A 25377-nucleotide genomic window follows, 5' to 3' on the forward strand; every position below is an offset into this window, starting at 1 on the left:
TAAAACATCACTTTTCACTGAGGGAATATGCTGAAGTTTCCCTTGATAAAATTTAGTAGTTGTGCTGTTTTTTTGAAGATTGTTTTACAAGTAGCTATCCATAACAATTTAAAAGCTATTTTTCACCATTGGAGTTCTGAAGGACTCGACTCAATTACCGCACGATTTTTCGTATGTCATTTCCTTGACACGAAAGGACAAATTGACAAATAGGCCAGGTTTAAGTAATGCAGATTGTTACAAAAGTGGAACGTTCAAGGTAAATCAGCATGGGTAATCAAAAAGTCCCTACTTCAGTCAGAGAGATGAGCCAGCACATTTTCTTTTACAGAGCCTAAAAGGCACAGTTAAAGTCGAGAAGTTCTTCCCTTGGGATTTCCAGATTTGGGCTAGATTTTGGCCTTGGCTTCAAATAAAAGGCATATCCATTCCTACCAGTGTTTAAGGATGAGTGCTCCCATAATAGTATTTGGAAAACTGGATATTAAAAGAAGTAGTTTCTGAGGACCTTTTAAGTCAGTGACTTTCCACAAGTAATCTTTCAGTGCAAAGAAAAGGTCTATCAGCTCACCTCAACTGAGTTCCCCTCTCTTCCCTCTCTACTCCTTCCTCTTCCCTTCCACTCTCTCCTTGTCCCAGGAATGAGGATCGACAGCATGTTTTTTCAGCCTTAAATTCATTCTGTCTCTTGAAATTGAAAAGTTATTGCAACCCCGTGAAGGTGTGACTCTCATTCGACTGGAAAATCTTCAAGGGCAGAAATTGCATCTCTCATTTCTTCTGACTGACTGACTCCAAATGCTTTGTACAGTACTCTGCATAGAGTAGGCACTCAATATTTATTATTGTTGAAGATGATTGTGGAGAAAGCTCTAATACTATAAACAGTTGTAGCCAAAGCTTGATTATGTTCCGTGTATCCCAAGTCTTGCTAGCTTTGGACTGTTTCCAAACATTCAGAGAGAAAAAGGATGAAGGTTCTGTCCTCTTTAAGCATTCGATATTCACCCCACCCTCAGCCCTAAAACAATTAAGTAGATATCCGTAATTTACATTAATAACTGCTTCTCTCTGTAGACAGCAAGCTCCTTGTGGGCAAGCAATGTGTTTATCAACTCTTCTGTATTTTGTACTCTCTCAAGTGCTTAGTATAGTGCTCTACAAATTGTAAGCACTCAGTCAGTACCTTTGATTAATTTAGGTTGTGGATGTCGATCCTTTAAGAGAGCATATTCAACTAGGGCAGTATTTAAGAAGAATTATTTCAAAGTGCAAGACATGAAAAATGGGAATGAATCTTATAGAACACATAACCCAGGGTACGATTTTAGTTCAGGTTGCTCATTGAGGCTTGGTATTTATACTGCAAGCCCTCAGTTATACATGCTTTTCCTTCCCCTCTGCCTGGTTCCTTCCCTTCTGCCTTCAAACATGCCCACATCTCTCCCATCCTAAAAAAAACCCTCTCTTGACCCCACCTCACCTTCTAGTTATCACCCTATCTCCCTCCTACCATTCCTTCCCAAGCTCCTTGAACGAGTCATCTACACGCGCTGCCTCGAATTCCTCAATGCCAACTCTCTCCTCGACCCCCTCCTGTCTGGCTTCCATCCCCTACAGTCCATGGAAACTGTCCTCTCAAAGGTCACCAATGACCTCCTGCTTGCCAAATCCAACGGCTCATACTCTATCCTAATCCTCCTCGACCTCTCAGCTGCCTTCGACATTGTGGCCCACTCCCTTCTCCTCAACACGCTATCCAACCTTGGCTTCACAGACTCCGTCATCTCCTGGTTCTCCTCTTATCTCTCCGGCCGTTCATTCTCGGTCTCTTTTGCAGGCTCCTCCTCTCCCTCCCATCCTCTTACTGTAGGGTTTCCTCAAGGGTCAGTTCTTGGTCCCCTTCTGTTCTCTATCTACACTCACTCCCTTGGTGACCTCATTCGCTCCCACAGCTTCAACTATCATCTCTAAGCTGATGACACCCAAATCTACATCTCTGCCCCTGCTCTCTCCCCCTCCCTCCAGGCTCGCATCTCCTCCTGCCTTCAAGGCATCTCCATCTGGATGTCTGCCTGCCACCTAAAACTCAACATGTCCAAGACTGAACTCCTTGTCTTCCCTCTCAAACCCTGCCCTCTCCCTGACTTTCCCATCACTGTTGACGGCACTACCATCCTTCCCATCTCACAAGCCCGCAACCTTGGTGTCATCCTCGACTCCGCTTTCTCATTCACCCCTCACATCCAAGCCGTCACCAAAACCTGCCGGTCTCACCTCCGCAACATTGCCAAGATCTGCCCTTTCCTCTCCATCCAAACTGCTATCCTGCTCGTTCAAGCTCTCATCCAATCCCATATGGATTACTGTATCGGCCTCCTCTCCGATCTCCCATCCTCCTGTCTCTCCCCACTTCAGTCCATACTTCACGCCACTGCCCGGATTGTCTTTGTCCAGAAACGCTCTGGGCATGTTACTCCCCTCCTCAAAAATCTCCAGTGGCTACCAATCAACCTACGCATCGGGCAGAAACTCCTCACCTTCGGCTTCAAGGCTGTCCATCACCTCGCCCCCTCCTACCTCACCTCCCTTCTCTCCTTCTCCAGCCCAGCCTGCACCCTCCGCTCCTCTGCCGCTAATCTCCTCACCGTGCCTCGTTCTCGCCTGTCCCGCCATCGACCCCCGGCCCATGTCATCCTCCTGGCCTGGAATTCCCTCCCTCTGCCCATCCGCCAAGCTAGCTCTCTTCCTCCCTTCAAGGCCCTACTGAGAGCTCACCTCCTCCAGAAGGCCTTCCCTGACTGGGCCCCTTCCTTCCTCTCCCCCTCATCCCCCTCTCCATCCCCCTCATCTTACCTCCTTCCCTTCCCCACAGCACCTGTATATATGTATATATGTTTGTACATATTTATTACTCTATTTATTTATTTATTTATTTATTTATTTTACTTCTACATATCTATTCTATTTATTTTATTTTGTTAGTATGTTTGGTTTTGTTCTGTGTCTCCCCCTTTTAGACTGTGAGCCCACTGTTGGGTAGGGACTGTCTCTATATGTTCCCAACTTGTACTTCCCAAGCACTTAGTACAGTGCTCTGCACACAGTAAGCACTCAATAAATATGATTGATTGATTGATTGATTCCCCACAGCACCTGTATATATGTTTGTACGCATTTATTACTCTATTTTACTTGTACATATCTATTCTATTTATTTTATTTTGTTAATATGTTTTGTTTTGTTCTCTGTCTCCCCCTTCTAGACTGTGAGCCCACTCTTGGGTAGGGACTGTCTCTATATGTTGCCAACTTGTATTTCCCAAGCGCTTAGTACAGTGCTCTGCACACAGTAAGCGCTCAATAAAACGATTGATTGATTGAAAATGGGCCCCTTTGATTGCTTTTTTTTGCCTAAAGATATATGGAACAAGTGAAGTATCCATTTTGGCTGTACTTATATATACCAGGGTTTCACTCCAGCTGTTATTCAATTGGATTTATTGAGCACTTACTATGTGCAAAGCACTGTACTAAGTGTTTGGAAGAGTACAGTATAACAATAATAATAAACAGATGCCTGTTACCCATCTCCTCTGCATTCTGCTTAGTTGTTTTCCACTCTGCTATCTACTCCCTGCCTCCTCTTGTTTTCATTCATTCATTCAATAGTATTTATTGAGCGCTTACTGTGTGCAGAGCACTGTACTAAGCGCTTGGGAAGTACAAGTTGGCAACACATAGAGACGGTCCCTACCCAACAACGGGCTCACAGTCTAGAGGGGGGAGACAGACAACAAAACAAACCATGTGGACAGGTGTCAAGTCATCAGAATAAATAGAAGTAAAGCTAGATGCACATCATTAACAAAATAAATAGAATAGTAAATATGTACCAGTAAAATAAATAGAGTAATAAATCTGTACAAAAATATATACAGGTGCTATGGGGAGGGGAAGGAGGTAGGGTGGGGGGAATGTTTTCTAGCTCTGCCAATTAACTGCTTGTCCACCGGCTGGTAAAATAGGCTGTTAGCATGTGCACCCTTAAAATCAAACATATATGTATCTTTCTCTGATGCAGTCAGAGGCCACCCTCAGCCAATTCTCAACTGACAGATAGCTTTGGTAATTTCTTCAATACACATCAAATCTAGCTGACTTAGCCTGATGTTTTACATTGAGTAGTAGCTTTGGAATACTTCTGGGATCCCACTACTGTCCAGAGGGGTCTTAATGGATGAAATATCACTTTGGGTCAAAGGTGCGTTTTCCTAGGTGCTTACTCTAGGCTGTAAACACTATTATTCTATTTATTTACTTATTTTACTTGTACATATCTATTCTATTTATTTTATTTTGTTAGTATGTTTGGTTTTGTTCTCTGTCTCCCCCTTCTAGACTGTGAGCCCACTGTTGGGTAGGGACTGTCTCTATATGTTGCCAACTGGTACTTCCCAAGCGCTTAGTACAGTGCTGTGCACATAGTAAGCGCTCAATAAATACGATTGATTGATTGATAAACACGTTGTGGGCAGGGAACTCTGTTGTTTTGTACTCTCAAGTGGTTAGTACCGTGCTGTACACACAGTAAGCGCTCAATGCCGGTGACAGAAAAAGAATCCAGTTTCACTTGATCGTCCATGAAGAGAAAATAAAAGCATTTCCTATTTAAGGAACATGTTAAATCAATCAATCGTATTTATTGAGCGCTTACTGTGTGCAGAGCACTGTACTAAGCGCTCGGGAAGTACAAGTTGGCAACATATAGAGACAGTCCCTACCCAGCAGTGGGCTCACAGTCGAAAAAGGTAAAAGGTTAAAGGTATGGTTGGTGCAAAATAAGCAGGTCAGACACTGTCCTTGTCCCAAAGAGAGTTCACAGTCTGAGGTAGTGAGAGGTGGTGTCTTCTCCCCATTTTATGAATTAAATAGTTAAGGAACAGAGAAGTCAAGTGACTTCTTCAAGGTCACACAGCAGACTGGTGGCAGAGCTGGAATTAGAACCTGGGTCTCCTGACTCTCCTGGACCTGTATTGTGTCCATTAGACCATACTTCCAACTGTTGTGGAAGAATATGTGGGAAGCAGAAGAATACTTGAGATCTTGAGGAGCTTCCAGGTACTAGCTTTCTAGAAATTTCACACATTTGGAAGTTTATCCATGTACCTTCTTCCTTTTTTTGGAGGATGGCATTGCTAAGGGTGGACGGTGTTGGAAAGACAAATCTATCATCAACAGAACCATGCCAATTTATTGCATATAATCTGCTCAGGGGATAGAAATAGTCACTGCTGTTTTAGGACTGGTTAATATATAACTCTCCTTCCTTAGTTTTACCATTAGCTCTAGATTTCTTTTGTAAACATTAGATAGTGAAATGTGGCAGAGAAAATGCCAGCGGGCACCATTAATCGATTAGACACTTTAATGAGCTGAATAACCCTCTTTCTTCATGTTAACATTATGAAGGCAGTGTATGGAATAAATTTGAGGAGTGAAGGAAAAGAAATCACTAAGTGGAGTGGATTTTACCCAAGACCACATTAATAAGAGTGTAGGAGAGGTGTGAGGTAGGGGAGAAATGAAGGAATCCCCTTGAGGGTATTAGGGGCAAGGACCACAGTGGAGCGGGAGAGAGGAGGGAGCAGTAGGAAACCTCCTGGAGGAGTAGAGAATCTTCCGGGTCCTAGGGAGGGGCTAAGGGAATCGGCAGAAGATGGGATATGGAGCTGGGATGAGTTGACAAGCAGGTAATCATCATCATCATCATCATCAATTGTATTTATTGAGCGCTTACTATGTGCAGAGCACTGTACTAAGCTCTTGGGAAGTACAAATTGGCAACATATAGAGACAGTCCCTACCCAACAGTGGGCTCACAGTCTAAAAGGGGGAGACAGAGAACAAAACCAAACATACTAACAAAATAAAATAGAATAGATATGTAGAAATAAATTAAATAAATAAATAGAGTAAAAAAATATGTACAAACATATATACATATATACAGGTGCTGTGGGGAAGGGAGGGAGGTAAGATGGGGGGATGGAGAGGGGGACGAGGGGGAGAGGAAGGAAGGGGCTCAGTCTGGGAAGGCATCCTGGAGGAGGTGAGCTCTCAGCAGGGCCTTGAAGGGAGGAAGAGAGCTAGCTTGGCGGATGGGCAGAGGGATTGGGGGCATTCCAGGCCCGGGGGATGACGTGGGCCGGGGGTCGATGGCGGGACAGGCGAGAGCGAGGTACGGTGAGGAGATTAGCGGTGGAGGAGCGGAGGGTGCGGACTGGGCTGTAGAAGGAGAGAAGGGAGGTGAGGTAGGAGGGGGCGAGGGGATGGACAGCCTGGAAGCCGAGGGTGAGGAGTTTCTGCCTGATGCGCAGATTGATTGGTAGCCACTGGAGATTTTTTTTGGGGGGGGGGGGTAATCCCTCCAATCCCTCCAATCAGCCAAGAAATGGTAGCAGGAGAAGAATGGAGGCATAATAATAATAATGATGGCATTTGTTAAGCACTTACTATGCGCCAAGCACTGTTCTAAGCGCTGGGTGGGGATACAAGATCATCAGGTTGTCCCACATGGGACTCACAGTCTTAATCCCCATTTAACATATGAGGTAACTGAGGCCCAGAGAAGTTAAGTGACTTGGCCAAAGTCACACAGCTGACAACCAGCAGAGCCGGGATTAGAACTCCTGACCTCTGACTCCCAATCCCGTGCTCTTTCCACTGAGCCACGCTGCTTCTCATAATGCTGGTATTAAGTGCTTACTACGTGCCAAATACTGTTCTGTGCACTGGGGGAGGTACAAGGTCATCAGGTTGTTCCACGTGGGGCTCACAGTCTTCGTCCCCATTTTACAGATGAGGGAACTGAGGCACCGAGAAGTTAAGTGACTTGCCCAAAGTCACACAGCTGACAAGTGGTGGAGCCGGGATTAGAACCCACAACTTCTGACTCCCAAGCCCGGGTTCTTTCCACTGAGCCAAGTGGAGATGGCGAGTGGTGGAGAGAACATGGGACTTTGATTCAGGAGACCCTGTCTTGTAGCTCCAGCTTTGCCTTGGGTCTGCTGTGTGACTTTGGGCAAGTCATGCAACCTCTCTGGGCCTCAATTTCCTCCTCCATAAAATGGGGATGAAAAGGGTAAACGGAAAGAGGAAAAGAGAAGCAGAACAACACAGCAGGATTGAGGGAAGGCAACAGGAGAGGCAGGAAGAAAGAATTAGAGGAAGAGAGGAAAAGGAAAGTGATAGCGAGGGAGAAGAAAATCATTATGTCCATCTCACCAGGTTGAGGCAGAGCTATTTCTGCTGGTTCGATTAATATTTAATTCGAAGAAAGCAGAAAACTCTGCCCAGAGTCCAAGTGAGTTTACCATGGGATTTGAAGAATGTAATGCAACAGCTAATAAACAGAGCCTTTGAACTTTTTTTTTCTGCAGTCAGGAATTTGTTATCACAGCCTAAGGAGAAAACACTCTACTTGTTCATGCTTTTATTTTTAACCAGATTGATTATACTATGTAACAAGGCAAAATAATGATTTCAGGAAATTAAAGAAACACTGGGTGCCTGTTGCATTTAGTGCGTTGCATGTGTGAAGAAAACATCATTTATCATTTTTACATTATATACATTTCCAAGTAAAGAATAGGAAAAGAAAATATCATCAAGTGAAAATCTCAGTTCAGCCTACTGTTACAAAGTTTCCCACTTTGCTGCTTCCTTGAAGAGAGGGAGGCTGCTTATGCCAACATTGAAATTTGAGAGCTGGTGACATCGATGATGCGTTTTGCTATCATTTGAGATCATCTGGGTTTTTTCCCCCGGCTGGGCTCTCCTGTTTATCCCTCAGCTCATGTTGTTCTCAAGGCCACAGACTGTGCTGTTCTGAATTTGCTAACTGTCATCCATATCGACCAGTGATCGACTGCTAGCCCCCAGCAAAGTGGTCTTAGTTGAGTGCTTAGGGCGCAGGTACTCATGGCTTGACAGTCATTATTCCTCTTACCAGCTTCGCAGACATTTGCAGTCTGATCCTTCTTTTGTGATTATTCACCGCAACCTGGTAGCTATTCAGTAATAGGGCTCATAGCACATTATCCTGATCATTTAGCATCCCCCAACCCCGCAAAGATAATGCCGCTATTCAACACTGTTTTTCATCCTGAAATATCTGGGTAATTAAGGGCCATTATAATTTTACCGTTTCCACATCCTGCTCCCTCCGCTGCAACGAGGTGGTATCCAGGCCGGCTGCCTCTGGTAGAACTGGCAAGATTGAATTGGCTTTGGAAAATGAAGCACAGTATGAATTCAGGGCACTCATTATTATTCACCCTCTTCACGCCACTATCTCACAGAGAAAAATGCCTTTTCGGGCTTTTGTTTTGAACTGACAAATAGGACTCTTCAAATTGCCCTGAAAACTGTCTAATGAATAATCTGGTAATATACCTTCACACCTCTGGGGTGCAAGTGTTTAGAACAGAGTTTGGCCTGAACTGTAGACTAAATGCCTAGCCGAGGAGCCCCGTGGGTCTTGGATCCAGGTTCAAGTTGACTTTTCCCTTCTTCTTGCAGCACCTTTGTTTTATGTTTGGTGGACAAGTCTGAGGCAGAGGCTCAGCCCAGACCTGGGACGTTGCCAGACCCGATGTGAACAAACCAACTCCTTGAAGTGTGGCAGGCTCTCACCTTGAAGGACCAGTGTCGATTTTCATTACAATCAATCAATCAATCATATTTATTGAGCGCTTACTGTGTGCAGAGCACTGTACTAAGCGCTTGGGAAGTACAAGTTGGCAACATATAGAGACGGTCCCTACCCCACAGTGGGCTCACAGTGGGAGACAGCCAGGAGGAGGGTGGAGAGAACATGGGACTTTGACTCAGGAGACCCTGTTTTCTAGTTCCAGCTTTGCCTTGGGTCTGCTTTGTGACTTTGTCACTCAACCTCTCTGGGCCTCAGTTTCCTCATCCATAAAATGGGGATGAAATTGTGAGCTATGTGTTGGAGAGGGACTGTGTCCAACCGGATAATCTTGTCTCTCAGGCTTAGCACGCAGAGTAGTGCTTAATAAATACCGTTATTATAGCATCCAGTTACCACACAGTTGCACTTGTGCTCCCATAAGAGAGGCTTCTTCTGGCTCATCCAGACTCACTTCCTTTCGAACTCAGACCCAGATTTTACTTGGATACCCCAATCCCAGGTTAGGGTCAGGCCAGGCAGGGCAGGGGAAGAGACATGTCATGGTCCCCCTCTCCATCCCCCCCATCTTACCTCCTTCCCTTCCCCACAGCACCTGTATATATGTATATATGTTTGTACATATTTATTACTCTATTTATTTATTTATTTATTTATTTTACTTGTACATATCTATTCTATTTATTTTATTTTGTTAGTATGTTTGGTTTTTTTTTCTCTGTCTCCCCCTTTTAGACTGTGAGCCCAATGTTGGGTAGGGACTGTCTCTATATGTTGCCAATTTGTACTTCCCAAGCGCTTAGTACAGTGCTCTGCACATAGTAAGCGCTCAATAAATATGATTGATTGATTGACTGATTCAAAGACGGGAGGCTGGACTGGAGACTTTCAGCCTAAACAGGTCCCCAGTGAAGAGGTCCAGGACAGAACTCCAGACTGTTTCCAAGCATTTCTCGAGAGATTTTAGACAATGCTTGTCATTTATCGGATTATTTCAAACATGTCTCTGTTTGAAAAACCAAAGTGGTCATCCTGAGGAGAGCAAAGTAGTCACTGTTTCATTGAAAAATTGCAGGGGGAAAGGAAGAAATAAATCTTGGGAAATTCAGTTGAATTTTAAGATAGGTTTGTCAGTTGTCCTCGTCCTTTTGTAGGGTGATGAATTCCAAAGTCGTCACACTGTGCTGTGACTGAGCTTTCAAGGAACAAGGTATTGGTCATGGTGATTTCCCATCCAATACCACTTTCCCTTTGGTAAGAACATCTCTTTTATTTCAAGTGGCATTAGGGAGCATTGTTTGTCTTAGGGGAGGAAGGTAATTGGCTGCTGAAGTGTTGTTTGCTGAAATGGTGAGAGGATAAGAATAAATTCAGGAGGATTAGGAAAACAACCCCAAATTATATGAGGCTAATTTCAAGCCCTCTGGAGCGAGTGGGTAGTTGATACAAATTGAGGAGGAATGGGCCGTGGTGTATCTAATTCGCTAATGTGTTTTAGTGAAATTCGATAGCGATAAAGATTTATTTCTTGACTTCTTTCCACCACAGTGCTTTAGATAGCGTTGATAAAAAATTGTAAGTTCAATAGCAAAATAAAATCAGAATAGAGAAGCTTTGTGTTAATTTAAGGAAGAGGAAGGTCTTGTTTGTCAATCTAGTTGGCAGTTAGATGCTTAGTAAAAAATAGATTGAAAAGAAACAAAGACCTGATCCACTTTCTCCATTTCCAATGGTGTGCATTGTGTTATGTGCGACTTCTGCTTCATGTGCAAAAATCAGTATTCCTTATATTGGTCCAGATAGAGTATTGTCACTGCTAGTGCACCCAGAAAGCACTTAGCTCTAATTGTAAATTACTGATCCTTCTGGGGGTTGTTAACAGAATCAAATGAGTTTCTCTGGAAAACTAATGCTGCAAACTGTTTTTCAAATAATTAACAGCCAATAGAACATTTCATCATGTTCCTCAAAAGAAAAGAATTGATTAGTCCCCAAAATGTAGGGGAGGTGGAGGGGGGTTTATCAGCCAATCACTTAACCAAACACTAGACTTGTATCCACATTTTTTCCCCGTTCTCTTATTTGGTCATGAGCTGCTCCTGCTAATTTATCAAAGTCGTGCTCAAGTTTTAAACGGTCGTTTAGCCCTAAAATTCCATACATGAGAATTACTGATCTGGAAATTTTTACAAGTGAGTGATCCCACAGAGCCCTGTGGCTCTCCGTTCTGCCAGCGTGTGAGAATGAATGATGTAAACTCTGGGGTCATGGGTTTCTTAATTTGTCAAACCCAGGGCAAGTTCCAGAGTCCCCCGTTTTGAAGGGCAAGTAAATTCAGCTCTGCAGGACTGCCTGGTGCTGTCAGCATCTTCCAACCATCACCGTGTTCCAGTGAGCCACATCTAGGCCCAACCTATCTCTATGCACACCTGGCTTCCCCTGCCTGCAAAATAACCGGAAGACGGGGCGACAGCACTGCTAAACATTTTTGGTTTTAATGGTTTGTGAATGATGTTGTCGTATGAAGTCAGGATCTGACTCGAAAAATAACTCCTTTCTAATTATTTTAAATGCACGTGAACTCTTCATCCCGAATTCTCAAATGAGATTGGTGGAGAATGAGAACACCTAATTTGGAATTCGTCTGAGACCTGTTAAAACGGAAGGTGATAGAGGAGCTTCGAGTTTTATTATGCGTGATGCTGTTTTCCCATTTTGAATGAAAAGAGGACATTCATCGCACATTCGCTCTGATTTTGTGAGACTGTAATATTTTCCCACTCAATCTTAGGATGGCACGCCGAGCAGTTTGGATTCTGATAGACTGGGGCTTTGATTGAGTATCTCTAAGTTTTGCTTAAGAGCCATTTGATTCATTTTACCTCTTTCCTGCAGCTGCACGCTGAGCGTTACTCTGGAGCAGGCCATCATTCTTGCTCGAAGCCACGGTCTGCCACCCCGGTACATCATGCAAGCGACAGACGTGATGCGCAAACAGGTAGGCCATGTTCACCTTCCGGTTATCGTCATTTCCTCCCTGTCACGTGTGCATGTGGGGACACCACAGACCCTTCCGCTGTGCAACCACAGCGCAGCCCACCTGTGACAGAAATCATCATCATCAATCGTATTTATTGAGCGCTTGCTATGTGCAGAGCACTGTACTAAGCGCTTGGGAAGTACAAATTGGCAACATATAGAGACAGTCCCTACCCAACAGTGGGCTCACAGTCTAAAAGAAATCTTGGGTTAGGGTTGGCCTGACGTCGAGAATGAGGTGCAACCCTGGGCCGATCCTACTTGGGCTTTCTGCATGAGAGGAAATAAAGAAGGAGTCCGCAGACTGAAATAACTGGAAAGAAGAAAGTAAAAAGATTTCAAACAACGTGTCAACCCCCTGGTTAGGGGCAGGAGAGAAATTGCAGCTACAGTGCTGCCTGCCTTTGTCCTATATTTGATTTCAGCATGCCTGCTTTTTAATCAGTCATTGGTATTTATTGAGCTTAGTACAAATACAAGCACTTAGTACAAGCACTTAGTACAGTGCTCTGCACACAGTAAGTGCTCAATAAATACGATTGATTGATTGATTGATTGAGAACTTCTTGTATTCAGAGCACTGCTCTGAGTGCTTGGCAGAGTATAGATCAGTGGAGTTGGTAGACATGATCCCTACCCACAAGGAGCTTACTATCTATAGCCTTAAGCGCTTAGAGGTCATTCACTGTCCTAAGCACTGGGGTAAATACAGATTAATCAGGCTGGATGTAGTCCTTGTCCACATCGGGCTCACAGTCAAATAGGAGGGAGAACAGGTATTGAAACCCCATTTTGCTGTTGAGGAAACTGGGGCCCACAAAAGTTAAAATGACTTGTCCAAGGTCACACAGCAGGGAATTGACAGAGCCTGGAGTAGAATCCAGGTCCTCTAGCTCCCAGGCCTGTGCCTTAAGGTTCAGAGTTAATCATTCGAGGGAGGAATTTAAATTCACGTTAGGTAAATGCAAACATGACATTATGGGAAGCAGTATGGCCCAGTGGAAAGAGCATGGGCCTCGGAGTCTGAGGACTTGGGTTCTAATCCTGGCTCCACCCCTCGTCTTCTGTATGACCTTGGGTAAATCAGTTAACATCTCTGGGCCTCAGTTTCCTCATCTATAAAATGGGGATTCAATTCCTGTCCTCCCTCCTCCTTAAACCGTGGATTGAAAATGTGGACAGGGACAGTGTCTGACCTGTTGATCTTGTATCTACCCCAGTGCTTAGTCCAGTGCTTGGCGCACAGTAAGCACTTAACAAATACCATTATTACGATGCTATTTATAAATTATGCTAGGCCATAGCAGGGGAGAACCCAGAGACTTTTGTTTCTTCCCGTCTTCTCATTTAGACTTCTCTTTTAGACTGTGAGCCCACTGTTGGGTAGGGACTGTCTCTATATGTTGCCAACTTGTACTTCCCAAGCACTTAGTACAGTGCTCTGCACACAGTAAGCGCTCAATAAATACGATTGATTGATTGATTTTTCTTTAGGTCAGAACGAGCCTACCTTCCTTCTTACACCTATTTTCGTCTCTCCTACTCTGTGTTTTGACTTGAATATTCAGATTCCTTTCAAACTCTCATACATGTGTGAGCCCGTAATTATCACCGTAATTTACTTCAGAGCGTACCATCCTGAGGAATCCTGTCCCTATAGTTGTTGCAGATAGTTTCAATTCAGTAGGTATGCACAGACAAGATATAAGTATGGCATTTTAATTTAGTGATAACCCCTACTCTGGACTGGGTTCTGATTTGTAGTTACCTTGGTTAAAATATAGCTGTCACAGCCTCAGTCTATTAAAAAAGAAGGGTTTAGCCCTGCTAAATGAAATTGATACTAGTCATTGGGATTAAATAATTCTCTCACTTGAATAACAATTATACGACCTCTTGTCTCTCAGTCTAATGATAGGGGAGTAATAACTTTGGTATTTGTTAAGCACTTACTAACTGCTAGGCAGTGTACTAAGGACTGGGGTGGATGCAAGCCATTTGGGTTAGGCGCAGTCATTGTCCCACGTGGGGCTCCCACTCTTAATCCCCATTTTACAGATGAGGTAACCAAGGCCCAGAGAACTTAAGTGACTTGCCTGAGGTCACACAAAAGACAAGAGGCAAAGCTGGGATTGGATCCCATGTCCTTCTGATTCCCAGACCTGTGTTCTATCCACTTAGACAACCCTGCTTCTCGTAATAGACTTAAAGCAAGGGATTTTGGAAGCAGCTACCCCAACTGTTATTTAACGTTTTATGTGAAGTACCCACTTAAAGTAGCAAATTTCCCCAAGTGTCCCAAATCTCTGGGTACCGGCTCTCTGGCTCTCTCTTTTCCCCATCCGAGAATGCCTTGCTCTGGCTCTTCTCCAACCTAACATGGCTGGTAGGTGGTTCAGAAAAAGAAATGACTGGAGATCCCCTTACATTGTTTGGACAAAGACATTTTACGAACCAGATATGTGATTCCTTATTACGGTCACTGAATTCCCCAGGCCAACCTCAACACCTAAAATACTAGCAGAAACAAAAAGAATGCACTTTCCTTTTCTGAGACTTTCAGGCTAGAAATCTGATTCGTTACCCTCTTCAGAGGAAGATGATCCCTTAGGGAATTTAATACTGGCAGATTAATTCCCTATTCAAATAACTTAGGAAAGCCCTAGAAGAATCCATTTCTCTACAGACTCATTTGGAAGATTTATGCTTTCAGACAGTAGTTGGAAGGAGAAAGAAAATGGGCCCTCTTTCTCCCAGTTGGGCAAAAAAGAGGCCCAAGTTGAGGATAACCCAAATTGCTCAGAGTCCCTCCGCGAATCTTCGGCCACTCAGCCAGAGTCAGGCATTCTTCGACTTGGTCAGACTGCCAATTTTCAGAAACGTCCATCTCACTGAGAAACAACGTGGCCTAGTGTAGAGACCGTGGGTTTGGGAGTCAGAAGAACCTGGGTTCTAATCCTGGCTCTGCCACTTGTCTGCTGTGTGACCTTGGGCAAGTCGCTCCACTCATCTGTGCTTCGGTTACCTCATCTGTATAATAGGGATTAAGACTGAGCCCCATGTGGGACAGGGACTTCGTCCGTCCTGATCATCATCAATCGTATTTATTGAGCGCTTACTATGGGCAGAGCACTGTACTAAGCGCTTGGGAAGTACAAATTGGCAACATATAGAGACAGTCCCTACCCAACAGTGGGCTCACAGTCTAAAAGTCTGATTTGCTTTTATCTACTCCAGCGCTTGGTACAGTGCCTGACATATAGTAAGTGCCTAACAAATACCATCAAAAAAGCCAGGGTCTTCCCTATTTCACTCCTGAGGCAGAAAAGGAGCTTCTGCGGCCCAGGAACCCTTATAGTTCCCTCCAGTCGTTCGGAGCCATTTTCAGCCAGCCATATTTTTTGAGGTCAATCTTTTCCTGTCTGGGATATTCCTGGAGTATAAAACATATCCAAAGGCAGATGGAAACTGTCAATGGAAACTGTCAAAAACCATCAGTGTGACTCAGACAACAATGCTTGTCTGAGCATTGTTGCTTGCTCAGAAAAGCAGCATGGCGCAGTGGAAAGAGCCCAGGCTTTGGAGTCAAAGGTCGTGGGTTCTAATCCTGGCTCCGCCACTTGACAGCTGTGTGACTTTGGGCAAGTCACTTAACTTCTCTGGGTCTCAGTTCCCTCATCTGTAAAATGGGGATGAAGACTGTGAGCCCCATGTGGGACAACCTGATAATAATAATAATAATGCCATTTATTAAGCGCTTACTATGTGCAAAGCACTGTTCTAAGCGCTGGGGAGGTTACAAGGTGATCAGGTTGTCCCATGGGGGGCTCCCAGTCTTAATCCCTGTTTTACAGATGAGGTAACTGAGGCACAGAGAAGTTAAGTGACTTGCCCGGAGTCACACAGCTGACAATTGGCAGAGCCAGGATTTGAACCCATGACCTCTGACTCCAAAGCCCGTGCTCTTTCCACTGAGCTACGCTGACCTTGTATTTCCCCCAGTGCTTAGAACAGTGCTTGGCACATAGTAAGCGCTTAACAAATACCAACATCATTATTATTATTATTATTTTAAATCACTCTGTGACCGAATGGGAGGGTAGGATTTCCAGGGTGCCGTCCAATGTCCAAAGCAGAGCCTGCAGGCCACATTTTGTCCACTGTGGAGTTCCCTTCCCCACAGCACCTGTATATATGTATATATGCTTGTACATATTTATTACTCTATTTCTTTATTTATTTTACTTGTACATATCTATTCTATTTATTTTATTTTGTTAATACGTTTAGTTTTGTTCTCTGTCTCCCCTTTTAGACTGTGAGCCCACTGTTGGGTAGGGACTGTCTCTGTGTTGCCAACTTGTACTTCCCAAGCGCTTAGTACAGTGCTCTGCACACAGTAAGCGCTCAATAAATATGATTAATGATGATTATGATGATGATACTGGCCAGGCCGCTGGTCTCTAGAACCAATCGGGAGTTCTCAGTTCCATTTACTGAGGCACCGTGGGCAAATTCATCTTTCTAGCTCAGTCTTCCTGTTTTGGAAATGGGGCAAAAACACTTCCACCCTCCCGCCTCATGAAGGGTTACTGGCAGAGACCAAGCACTGGGCTAGCTATGCATGCACATCCCATCATTACTGTTCTACTAGAATATTGTTTTTGATGTTAGATTTTTCACAATTATTTTCCTTAGATTTCTCTCCCCACCTCCCAACTGAACGCATCGTCCCACGTGGGGCTCCCAGTCTTAATCCCCATTTTACAGATGACGTAACCAAGGCCCAGAGAAGTTAAGTGACTTGCCTGAGGTCACCCGAGCACTGGGCTAGCTATGCATGCACATCCCATCATTACTGTTCTACTAGAATATTGTTTTTGATGTTAGATTTTTCACAGTTATTTTCCTTAGATTTCTCTCCCCACCTCCCAACTGAACGCATCGTCCCATGTGGGGCTCCCAGTCTTAATCCCCATTTTACAGATGAGGTAACCAAGGCCCAGAGAAGTTAAGTGACTTGCCTGAGGTCCCCCAAAAGACAAGCGGCGAAGCTAGTAGATAAGAGGTTGCAACTAGATTCTGCTCTCTGGAAAGTAGAAAATTGATCATTGTTTTGCTGCTGTTGAAGTGGAGAGGATCAGATGCCATTATTATTAACTCACGTAGCTGGCTGATCCAGTCGATAAAAGTGTCGAGATAAAAGATGTTAGCTCAATCATAGTCTTAATCACTACTTTTCAGGACCAGGGATCCACGACAGAATTGAAAATAGCACCAAATTCTGAAAAAACCAGTGGCAACCACAGGGCAAAGGATGATCTTTGTGTGGCCAAATGGGAATATGCCCGTTATATTGTTGTGTTGTCCTGGCCCAAATGCTTAGTACAGTGCCCTGCACACAGTAAGCGCTCAGTAAATGCGATTGATTGAATGCAGAAGGGATGTGGTGATCTCAACTTGAATATTTTTTTCAGCCACGCCCTCACTTCCAGATCATTTCCTCATCAATAGCATCACCTTCTTTAAAGACAAATCTGTTTGTGCTGCAGTCGCCTTTGCATTTATGCAGTGTGACCTAGTGGGTAGAACACTAGAAGACTGAGAAGCAGCGTGGCTCCGTGGATAGAGCCCGGGCTTTGGAGTCAGAGGTCATGGGTTCAAATCCCAGCTCCACCAAGTGTCAGCTGTGTGACTTTGGGCAAGTCACTTAACCTTATCTGCAAAATGGGGATGAAGACTGTGAGCCCCCAGTGGGACAACCTGATCACCTTGTAACTTCCCCAGCACTTAGAACAGTGCTTTGCACATAGTAAGCGCTTAATAAATGCCATTATAAAAAAAAAAAAAACACAGGCCTGGAAATCAGAAGGACCTGGGTTCTAATCCTGGCTCTACCACTTGTCTGTTGTGTGACCTTAGGCAAGTCACTTCACTTCTCTGGGCCTCAGTTCCCTCATCTGTACACTGGGGATTCATACTGCGAGCCCCATGTGGAACATGGACTGTGTCCAACCTGATTAGCTTGTATTTACCCCAGCGCTTAGTATAGTGCCTGGCACAGAGTAAGCACTTAACAAATACCATATAAAACAAAACAAGCACACACAAAAAACTACAGGTTTTGAGTCCCGAAGTCTCGGGGCCAAGGTTAAAGTATGTTTCTTAATGGAAGAGTCTGTCATTCCTGTGAGTCGGGGATATTCCAGTATCTTTGTGTTCTGTCTTTCTCTTCTTCCCTTTCATCGATCACTCCCCCTTTCCCTTCACTTTCCCTAAAAACACCTCACCATGTACAGCCTCCTCCTCTCCCTGCTGCAGTCTACCTTTCCTTAAAAAGCCCGAGTTGTGTTAAAATAGCAAATCTAGAAAGATAGGTAACAAACGACAAAGCTTTGTTTGGAAAAGCAGTCATTGGTTTTGTTTCTGGGTTTGGCCTAAGCAGTCTGCTTTCTTCCTGCCATAATCAGTGTCATTTGTCCCCGTTAATGATGTGTCCTTGGGGGCAGATATCCGTCGCTTTCTCTTAATGTTTTGCTTAGCCTTTCCAGGGCACTGAGTTTAGTTCTGACCAATAAATGGGAACTCAATAAATGTTTAGAGGAAGGCCGGAGTTTCACTAGTCAGGAATAATGCTTCAGCATACTGGATCATTATCCATCCCAGCTGTTTCTGGAACTAATGGAAACCTATTCTGAAAAGGTTATTGGAGGAAGGGAAAATGGTGTGCCTAATGAATGGTAATTTAGATGATGTAGCAAGGTTTTATATGCGACTCCCCGTAACTCAACACATTTGATTTATCCTCCAAGCTAGGTAATTGAGATTTACTTACCTAGCTAGTTGTATAAAGCGATGCGTAGAGAAAAATGAATTTCATGGCGCTCTCTTTTATGCCTTCCAACTTGAACCACAAACACTATGAGATAAAGCATAGAGGCATCTCCCTTCGACGATTTCTTGGTTTCTTCAGAGGTTTTATGAAACGATGGAAAACCCCTGCCATTTGATAAAAACGGCTGCCTTACTGACCCTCCTGTTCAAGCATGCTTGGCGGTGGGCCGTGCAGGAAACGTAGAATCTTCATCAAAATGGAGCTTTTAGAGCCTCACTCTCCCCTCTGTGTAGGCTGTCAGGCTTTTTCCCATCCCATTATGCTCCCCGGGGAACACAAAGCCTGGTACCCCAAGGACTATTCTTGCTCTGCACCATTTAAGGGGGACAGTTTGTTTTTTATGCTTTTGTTAAATGCTTACTATCTGCCAAGCACTATACTAAGCACTGGGGTAGATACAAGTTAATCAGGTTTGGACACAGTCCATGTTCCACACAAGGCTCACAGTCTTAATACTCATTTGTAAAACAGGAACAGGGGCATAGAAAAGCTAAGTGACTTGTCCGAGGTCACACAGCAGACAAGTGGCACACCCAGGATTAGAACCCAGGCCTTCCTACTCCCAGGTCTGCGCTCTTTCCACTAGGCCACGATGCTTCACATGGAAACCTGGAAAGAGATGGGATCTGGAGGCTCACTGAGGAGAAAGGAAAAAGAGGCTATAGGGGATACTATTATTAATAATAATAATTAGTAATAATAACACCTCCATAACTTCTCACCCTTGAGGACCATTAGCAGCAGGCAGGAGAGGACAAGCTTCAAATGGAAATAATAATAATAATAATATTGATGGCATTTATTAAGCACTTACTATGTGCAAAGCACTGTTCTAAGCGCTGGGGAGGTTACAAGGTGATCAAGTTGTCCCACCGGGGGGCTCACAGTCTTCATCCCCATTTTACAGATGAGGTAACTGAGGCACAGAGAAGTCAAGTAACTTTCCCAAAGTCACACAGCTGACAATTGGTGGAGCTAGGATTTGAACCCATAACCTCTGACTCCAAAGCCCATGCTTTTTCCACTGAGCCACGCTGCTTCTCTAACTAGGTAGCCACTAGAGTTGCCAGATAGATCAGTTGTCGTCATCCTCATCAGTAGTAGTTATTGTGCATTTATTATAATAATCATAATGATGGCATTTATTAAGTGCTTACTATGTGCAAAGCATTGTTCTAAGCACTGGGGAGGTTACAGGGTGATCAGGTTGTCCCACCGGGGGGCTCACGGTCTTCATCCCCATTTTACAGGTGAGGTAACAGAGGCACAGAGAAGTCAAGTAACTTTCCCAAAGTCACACAGCTGACAATTGGTGGGGCTAGGATTTGAACCCATGACCTCTGACTCCAAAGCACGTGCTCTTTCCACTGAGCCACGCTGCTTTGCGTGCATTGTAAATCTTAAATGCCTGGAAGGATGTGGAGCTAAGGAGGCTCAAGAAGACACACCTTCCTTTTGGCGAGTCTCAGTCAGGAACCAGGGTCACTGATTCCATCAGCGTCCCCTTCAGCTCTGGCCTCACGCCCTTGAAGGCAAACTGGGGGGAAAGCCAATATGCGGCCGTATTAGACTGCATCGATGATGAGCTCTTGGAAGCTTTGAATCCAGGCAGGGATAGACCAGCTGTCAGACCCAGATCGCCTAAAACACCACCACTGGAGTTGTGAATCCTCTTGCCTGGCAAACTGGAAAGTAGAAAGTGAAAAGTGCCATGAGTCAAAGCCTTTTCTCAAAGTTCTGCTTCAGAGATCATTAAGCAACCTTCCTCTCCCGACAAGTAAATGAAACCCTATTTCCAGGCTGGAGGGCAGATAAGATGTGTGGGAGAGTCTAAGATTCCTCTCTGCCTGAGAGGAATTGTTCTTTTAGTGTATTCATTTTTTTCATTTTCAAATGAAACCCTATTTCCAGGCTGGAGGGCAGATAAGATGTGTGGGAGAGTCTAAGATTCCTCGCTACCTAAGAGGAATTGTTCTTTTAGTGTATTCATTTTTTTAATTTTCAAAGTCTGAATCTTGGTTTTACTACGAAAGAACTGAACGATGGAAAGGACAGGAGTTTCGCATGTCCACTGAGGATTTAGAAGATTAGAGAACCAGAAGCTAATTACTTCAAATGCCAAGTCAGTGTCTTTTCCGTTTTCCAGAAAGCAATTACTTTGGATATTGATTTCACCAAAGGGCCCTCTCCCCCAACTTTGGTACTTTCTTTACTCAGTATTAAATGTGATTCCATTTCTTTCATTCATTCAGTCCGTCGTATTTATTAAGCGCCTGCTGTGTGCAGAGCACTGTACTCAGCGCTTGGGAAAGTACGATACAACAATAAACAGTGACGCACCCTGCCCGCAACAGGTTCACAGTCTAGAGGGGCAGGAGACAGACATCAATACAAATAAACAGACTTCAGATAAATAAAATTGCAGGGGGGCTGTAAAATAAGATGCATAGGTTCTGTGGGGCTGGGAGCCGGGGAGAGCAAAGGGAGCAAGTCAGGGCAACGCAGAGGGGAGTGGGAGATGAGGAAAAGTGGGGCTTCGCCTGGGAAGGCGTCTTGGAGGAGATGTGTCTTCAATAATGCTTGAAGTGGGGGGTATTTGCCTGGTGGATTTGAGGAGGGTGGGCGTTCCAGTTCAGAGGCAGGACATGGACCAGGGGTCAGTGGCGAGAGAGATGAGATGGAGGCATAGTGAGAAGGTTAGCACAAGAGGAGTGAAGTGTGCTGGCTGGGTTGTAGAAGGAGAGAAGTGAGGTAAGGAAGGAAGGGGCAAGGTGATGGACTGCTTTAAAGCCAATGGTAAGGAGTTTTTTTGCAATGGAGGTGGATAGGCAACCACTGGAGATATTTGAGGAGGGGGGCGGGGGGGGGGGAATACGTCTTGAGTGTTTCTGTAGAAATATTATCCGGGCAAGTATGTAGAAAGAGTATCCGGGAAGTACAAGTATCAACTCGTACTTCCCAAGCGCTTAGTACAGTGCTCTGCACACGGTAAGCGCTCAATAAATATGATTGATTGATTGAAGTATGGACTGGAGTGGGGAGAGGCAGGAGGTGGGAGGTCAGCAAGGAGGCTGATGCAGTAATCTAGGCAGGATAGGATGAGAGATTGTATCAACGTGGCAGTAGTTTGGAGGGAGAGGAAAAGGGCGGATTCTAGCGATAGCTTTATGAACACTGTGTCCTATCCATAAGGGTTTGAATATGTCTGTTGCAGGGAGCAAGAGTCCAGAACACGGCCAAGAATTTGGGAGTGCGAGACCGGACCCCACAGTCTGCTCCTCGGTATGTATGTGCTAAGAGCATCTGATATTAAAGTCTTTGGCTTTACTCCTCAGTTAAAGGCACCTTCTCAGCGTAGCCTGCTCTTGGGTTCCCAGTTGTTTCCTTTTAGGATATTTGAGATTTTCTCTTGCAAACATCATCGACAGAATGGGGGCCCTATTTAGGAAGAAGCGTTCGGAGATTTCCTAGTCATTTTGGTGGCTAAAGAGAACAGAGCGCCAGCAGATAAAATCCAGGATAATGCCAACCTTGAATTACTTGCCCTGAAATGTTCATCGCCTTGATTCAGCTGAAAATCAAAACTGTACCAGAACACGATTCTTACATTCTGCTGCAGGGACCAAGAGACTGATGAGGTTTGTGCTCAGGGACTTTTGTTTCATTCTTCTTGATAACTTTTCGTAGGACTTGGTTAAGTGCTTCACTCTTAGTGGATGCTTAATCTATATCATGTTGACTGACCAAACTCCCTTCTGGGGTACTCGAAGTAGTAGAAATGATACTTATTGAGCATCTGCTATGCTCAATACACTGTACTAAGCACTTAGGAATATACATCAGACGCCTGGCACATTCCTTCCCCACAGGGAGATTACTCGCTAACAAGATTCAATTGTGCAAGTTCATTTTAATTGATTTTTGCCAAATGTCGTGGACGTTAGTGAGCCCTGTAGGAGAAATAGGCTCCATCCTTGGGTATTGCAGACAGAGCAATCCCTCTTGTTTATTATTATCAGCCAAGCGGCCATTAGAATGAAAAATGACTACAGTGTTGCTGTGGGGAGAGGGGTTGTTTCATCCCGAGTGGTCCCAGAAATGGACAAAGGCTTCTCAAATAGAAACAATCTTTTTTGCTGAAAATAGATGAAGCAACCCAGACTTGGTCTGCATTTTCTGTTTCAATGCTGACTCTTCTAAATCACTCTCATTAATCTTTTGCCGAGGTTTATGGGCTCCCTCAGACTTGATTAAAATCAAAGGCTTCGTTATTGAGAATCATTACCCATGGGCGTGTTGAATAAGTCCGTGGCCGCGGAAATGAACATGTGGAAAGTAGAGACCCACTGAGGCCCTCAAATCCCAGTAAAGAAACAAAGTGGTAATTGAGGGGTGCCTGATGTGAGTAAGAGAAAATGTGGATAAATAGCGGAGTTTCAGATGAAGCTTCAGGATCCCAATCGATACACTGATAAGGAAGCCGAGAGAAGAGAAATTGACCAACTTTTTTTTTTCCCTGAATTGGGCTATGGTCCCAAAGCAAAATCAAAATGAAATGCCGGAATGGGTCTGTCGTTGGGGTTGCAAGCTGGGTCTGTGTTCATGTGCAACAGCAGAGAGCAGTCGGGTGGACAGGCACAGACCTCTGGGGGAATAAAGTAAATAGTAATAATAATAATAATAATAATAATAATAATAATAATAATAGTAACGATGGCATTTATTAAGCACTTACTTTGTGCAAAACACTGTTCTAAGCACTGGGGAGGTTACAAGGTGATCAGGTTGTCCCTCGTGGGGCTCACAGTCTTCATCCCCATTTTACAGATGAGGGAACTGAGGCACAGAGAAGTGAAGTGACTTGCCCAAAGTCACACAGCTGACAAGTGGCGGAGCCAGAATTTGAACCCATGACCTCTGACTCCAAAGCCCGGGCTCTTTCCACTGAGCCACGCTGAAAACTGCCCTACATGCAGAAGCAGCGTGGCACAGTGGAAAGTGCACGGGCTTTGGAGTCAGAGGTCATGGGTTCAAATCCCGGCTCTGCCAATTAGCTGTGTGACTTCGGGCAAGTCCCTTCACTTCTCTGTGCCTCCTCATCTGGAAAATGGGAATTAAGACTGTGAGCCCCCCGTGGAACAGCCTGAGCACCTTGTAACCTCCCCAGTGCTTAGAACAGTGCTTTGCACATAGTAAGCACTTAATAAATGCCAGTATTATTATTATTATTATTATTATGCTTTGAGAGTACAAGCATTCAAGGACAGCATTCTAGAATGATAGAGGGGGGCAGCACAGTTGTCCTGGACATTGTTGGAAGTGGTTCATTCCCCCCAGCTTGAAAACACAGATCCTGAAGGGACCTTGGGAACGTCCCCCTCCCTCAAAATAGCCTCCCCAGTTGCAGTTAAGGAGACTGTGTCCTCCTGTGGTCGCGTGTTCTAGAGTCCCTCCAGACCAATCAATCAATCAATCGTATTTATTGAGCGCTTAATGTGTGCAGAGCACTGTACTAAGTGCTTGGGAAGTACAAGTTGGCAACACATAGAGACAGTCCCTACCCAACAAAGCCCACAGTCTCCGGGGACTTGAGGCAGCAGAAGAATGTGATGGTGAGAATGGAGAAGGATGCAACTCACACATAGTAATAATAATAATAATGACATTTATTAAGCACTTACTACGTGCAAAGCACTGTTCTAAGCGCTGGGGAGGTTACAAGGTGATCAGGTTGTCCCACAGGGGGCTCCCAGTCTTAATCCCCATTTTCCAGATGAGGGAACTGAGGCCCAGAGAAGTGAGGTGACTTGCCCAAAGTCCCACAGCTGACTGTTGGCGGAGCCGGGATTTGAACCCCTGACCTCTGGCTCCAAAGCCCGGGCTCTTTCCACTGGGCCACGCTGCTTCCCCTTAAGCCCATCTTCGTGACCAGTAAGGAATTGCTCCTGGGATGAAAAGGAGCAGGAAGCGGTTGAGACGGAACCATGTAGACGGCGTCCCTGGGCTCCAAGCAGAGCCCCGGCATTAGACTAGGAGCGGGAAAAACATTGCTTCAGTCCAGCCAAGTTTGTCTGATTTGTTTGATGGTACGTGTTACGCACCTGCTTACTATGTGCCAAACACTGTCCTAAATGCTGGGGTAGGTACAAGTTACACATGGGGCTCGCGGCCTTCTGTGGGAGAGAGAACGAGTATCGTATCCCCATTTTAAAGCTGAGGAAAGCGAGGCAGGAAAAGTTAAATGACTTGACCGAGGTCAGTCCGTCATTCGCACGTATTGAATTGTACGACTGAATTGAATCGTACTGTGGGAGAATACAGCACAACAATCATCATCATCATCATCAACCGTATTTACTGAGCGCTTACTATGTGCAGAGCACTGTACTAAGCGCTTGGGAAGTACAAGTTGGCAACATATAGAGACAGTCCCTACCCAACAGTGGGCTCACATCATCATCATCAATCGTATTTATTATAATAATAATAATGATGGCATTTATTAAGCGCTTACTATGTGCAAAGCACTGTTCTAAGCGCTGGGGAGATTACAAGGTGATCAGGTTGTCCCACGGGGAGCTCACAGTCTTCATCCCCATTTTACAGAGGAGGTCACTGAGGCCCAGAGAAGTGAAATGACTTGCCCAAAGTCACACAGCTGACAAGTGGCGGAGCGGGATTTGAACCCATGACCTCTGACTCCAAAGCCCGGGCTCTTTCCACTGAGCCA

The 25377-nt window shown here is 44.7% G+C and overlaps 1 protein-coding gene across 2 annotated transcripts in view; it reads left to right on the forward strand.

The window, feature by feature from the left end:
- PREX2 (phosphatidylinositol-3,4,5-trisphosphate dependent Rac exchange factor 2) overlaps positions 1-25377 on the forward strand; it is a 212528-nt gene that overhangs the window by 181633 nt on the left and 5518 nt on the right. The window contains exons 38-39 of one of the 2 annotated variants that reach the window (XM_038766581.1): positions 11609-11711; positions 21862-21929. In XM_038766581.1, the coding sequence (XP_038622509.1) occupies positions 11609-11711; positions 21862-21929 (171 nt within the window). Of the gene's footprint in view, positions 1-11608; positions 11820-21861; positions 21930-25377 lie in introns of those variants that run through there. The other variant, XM_038766580.1, reaches the window with a different exon arrangement.

Source organism: Tachyglossus aculeatus, chromosome 25, assembly GCF_015852505.1.
Source record: "Tachyglossus aculeatus isolate mTacAcu1 chromosome 25, mTacAcu1.pri, whole genome shotgun sequence".
Lineage (NCBI taxonomy): Eukaryota > Metazoa > Chordata > Mammalia > Monotremata > Tachyglossidae > Tachyglossus > Tachyglossus aculeatus.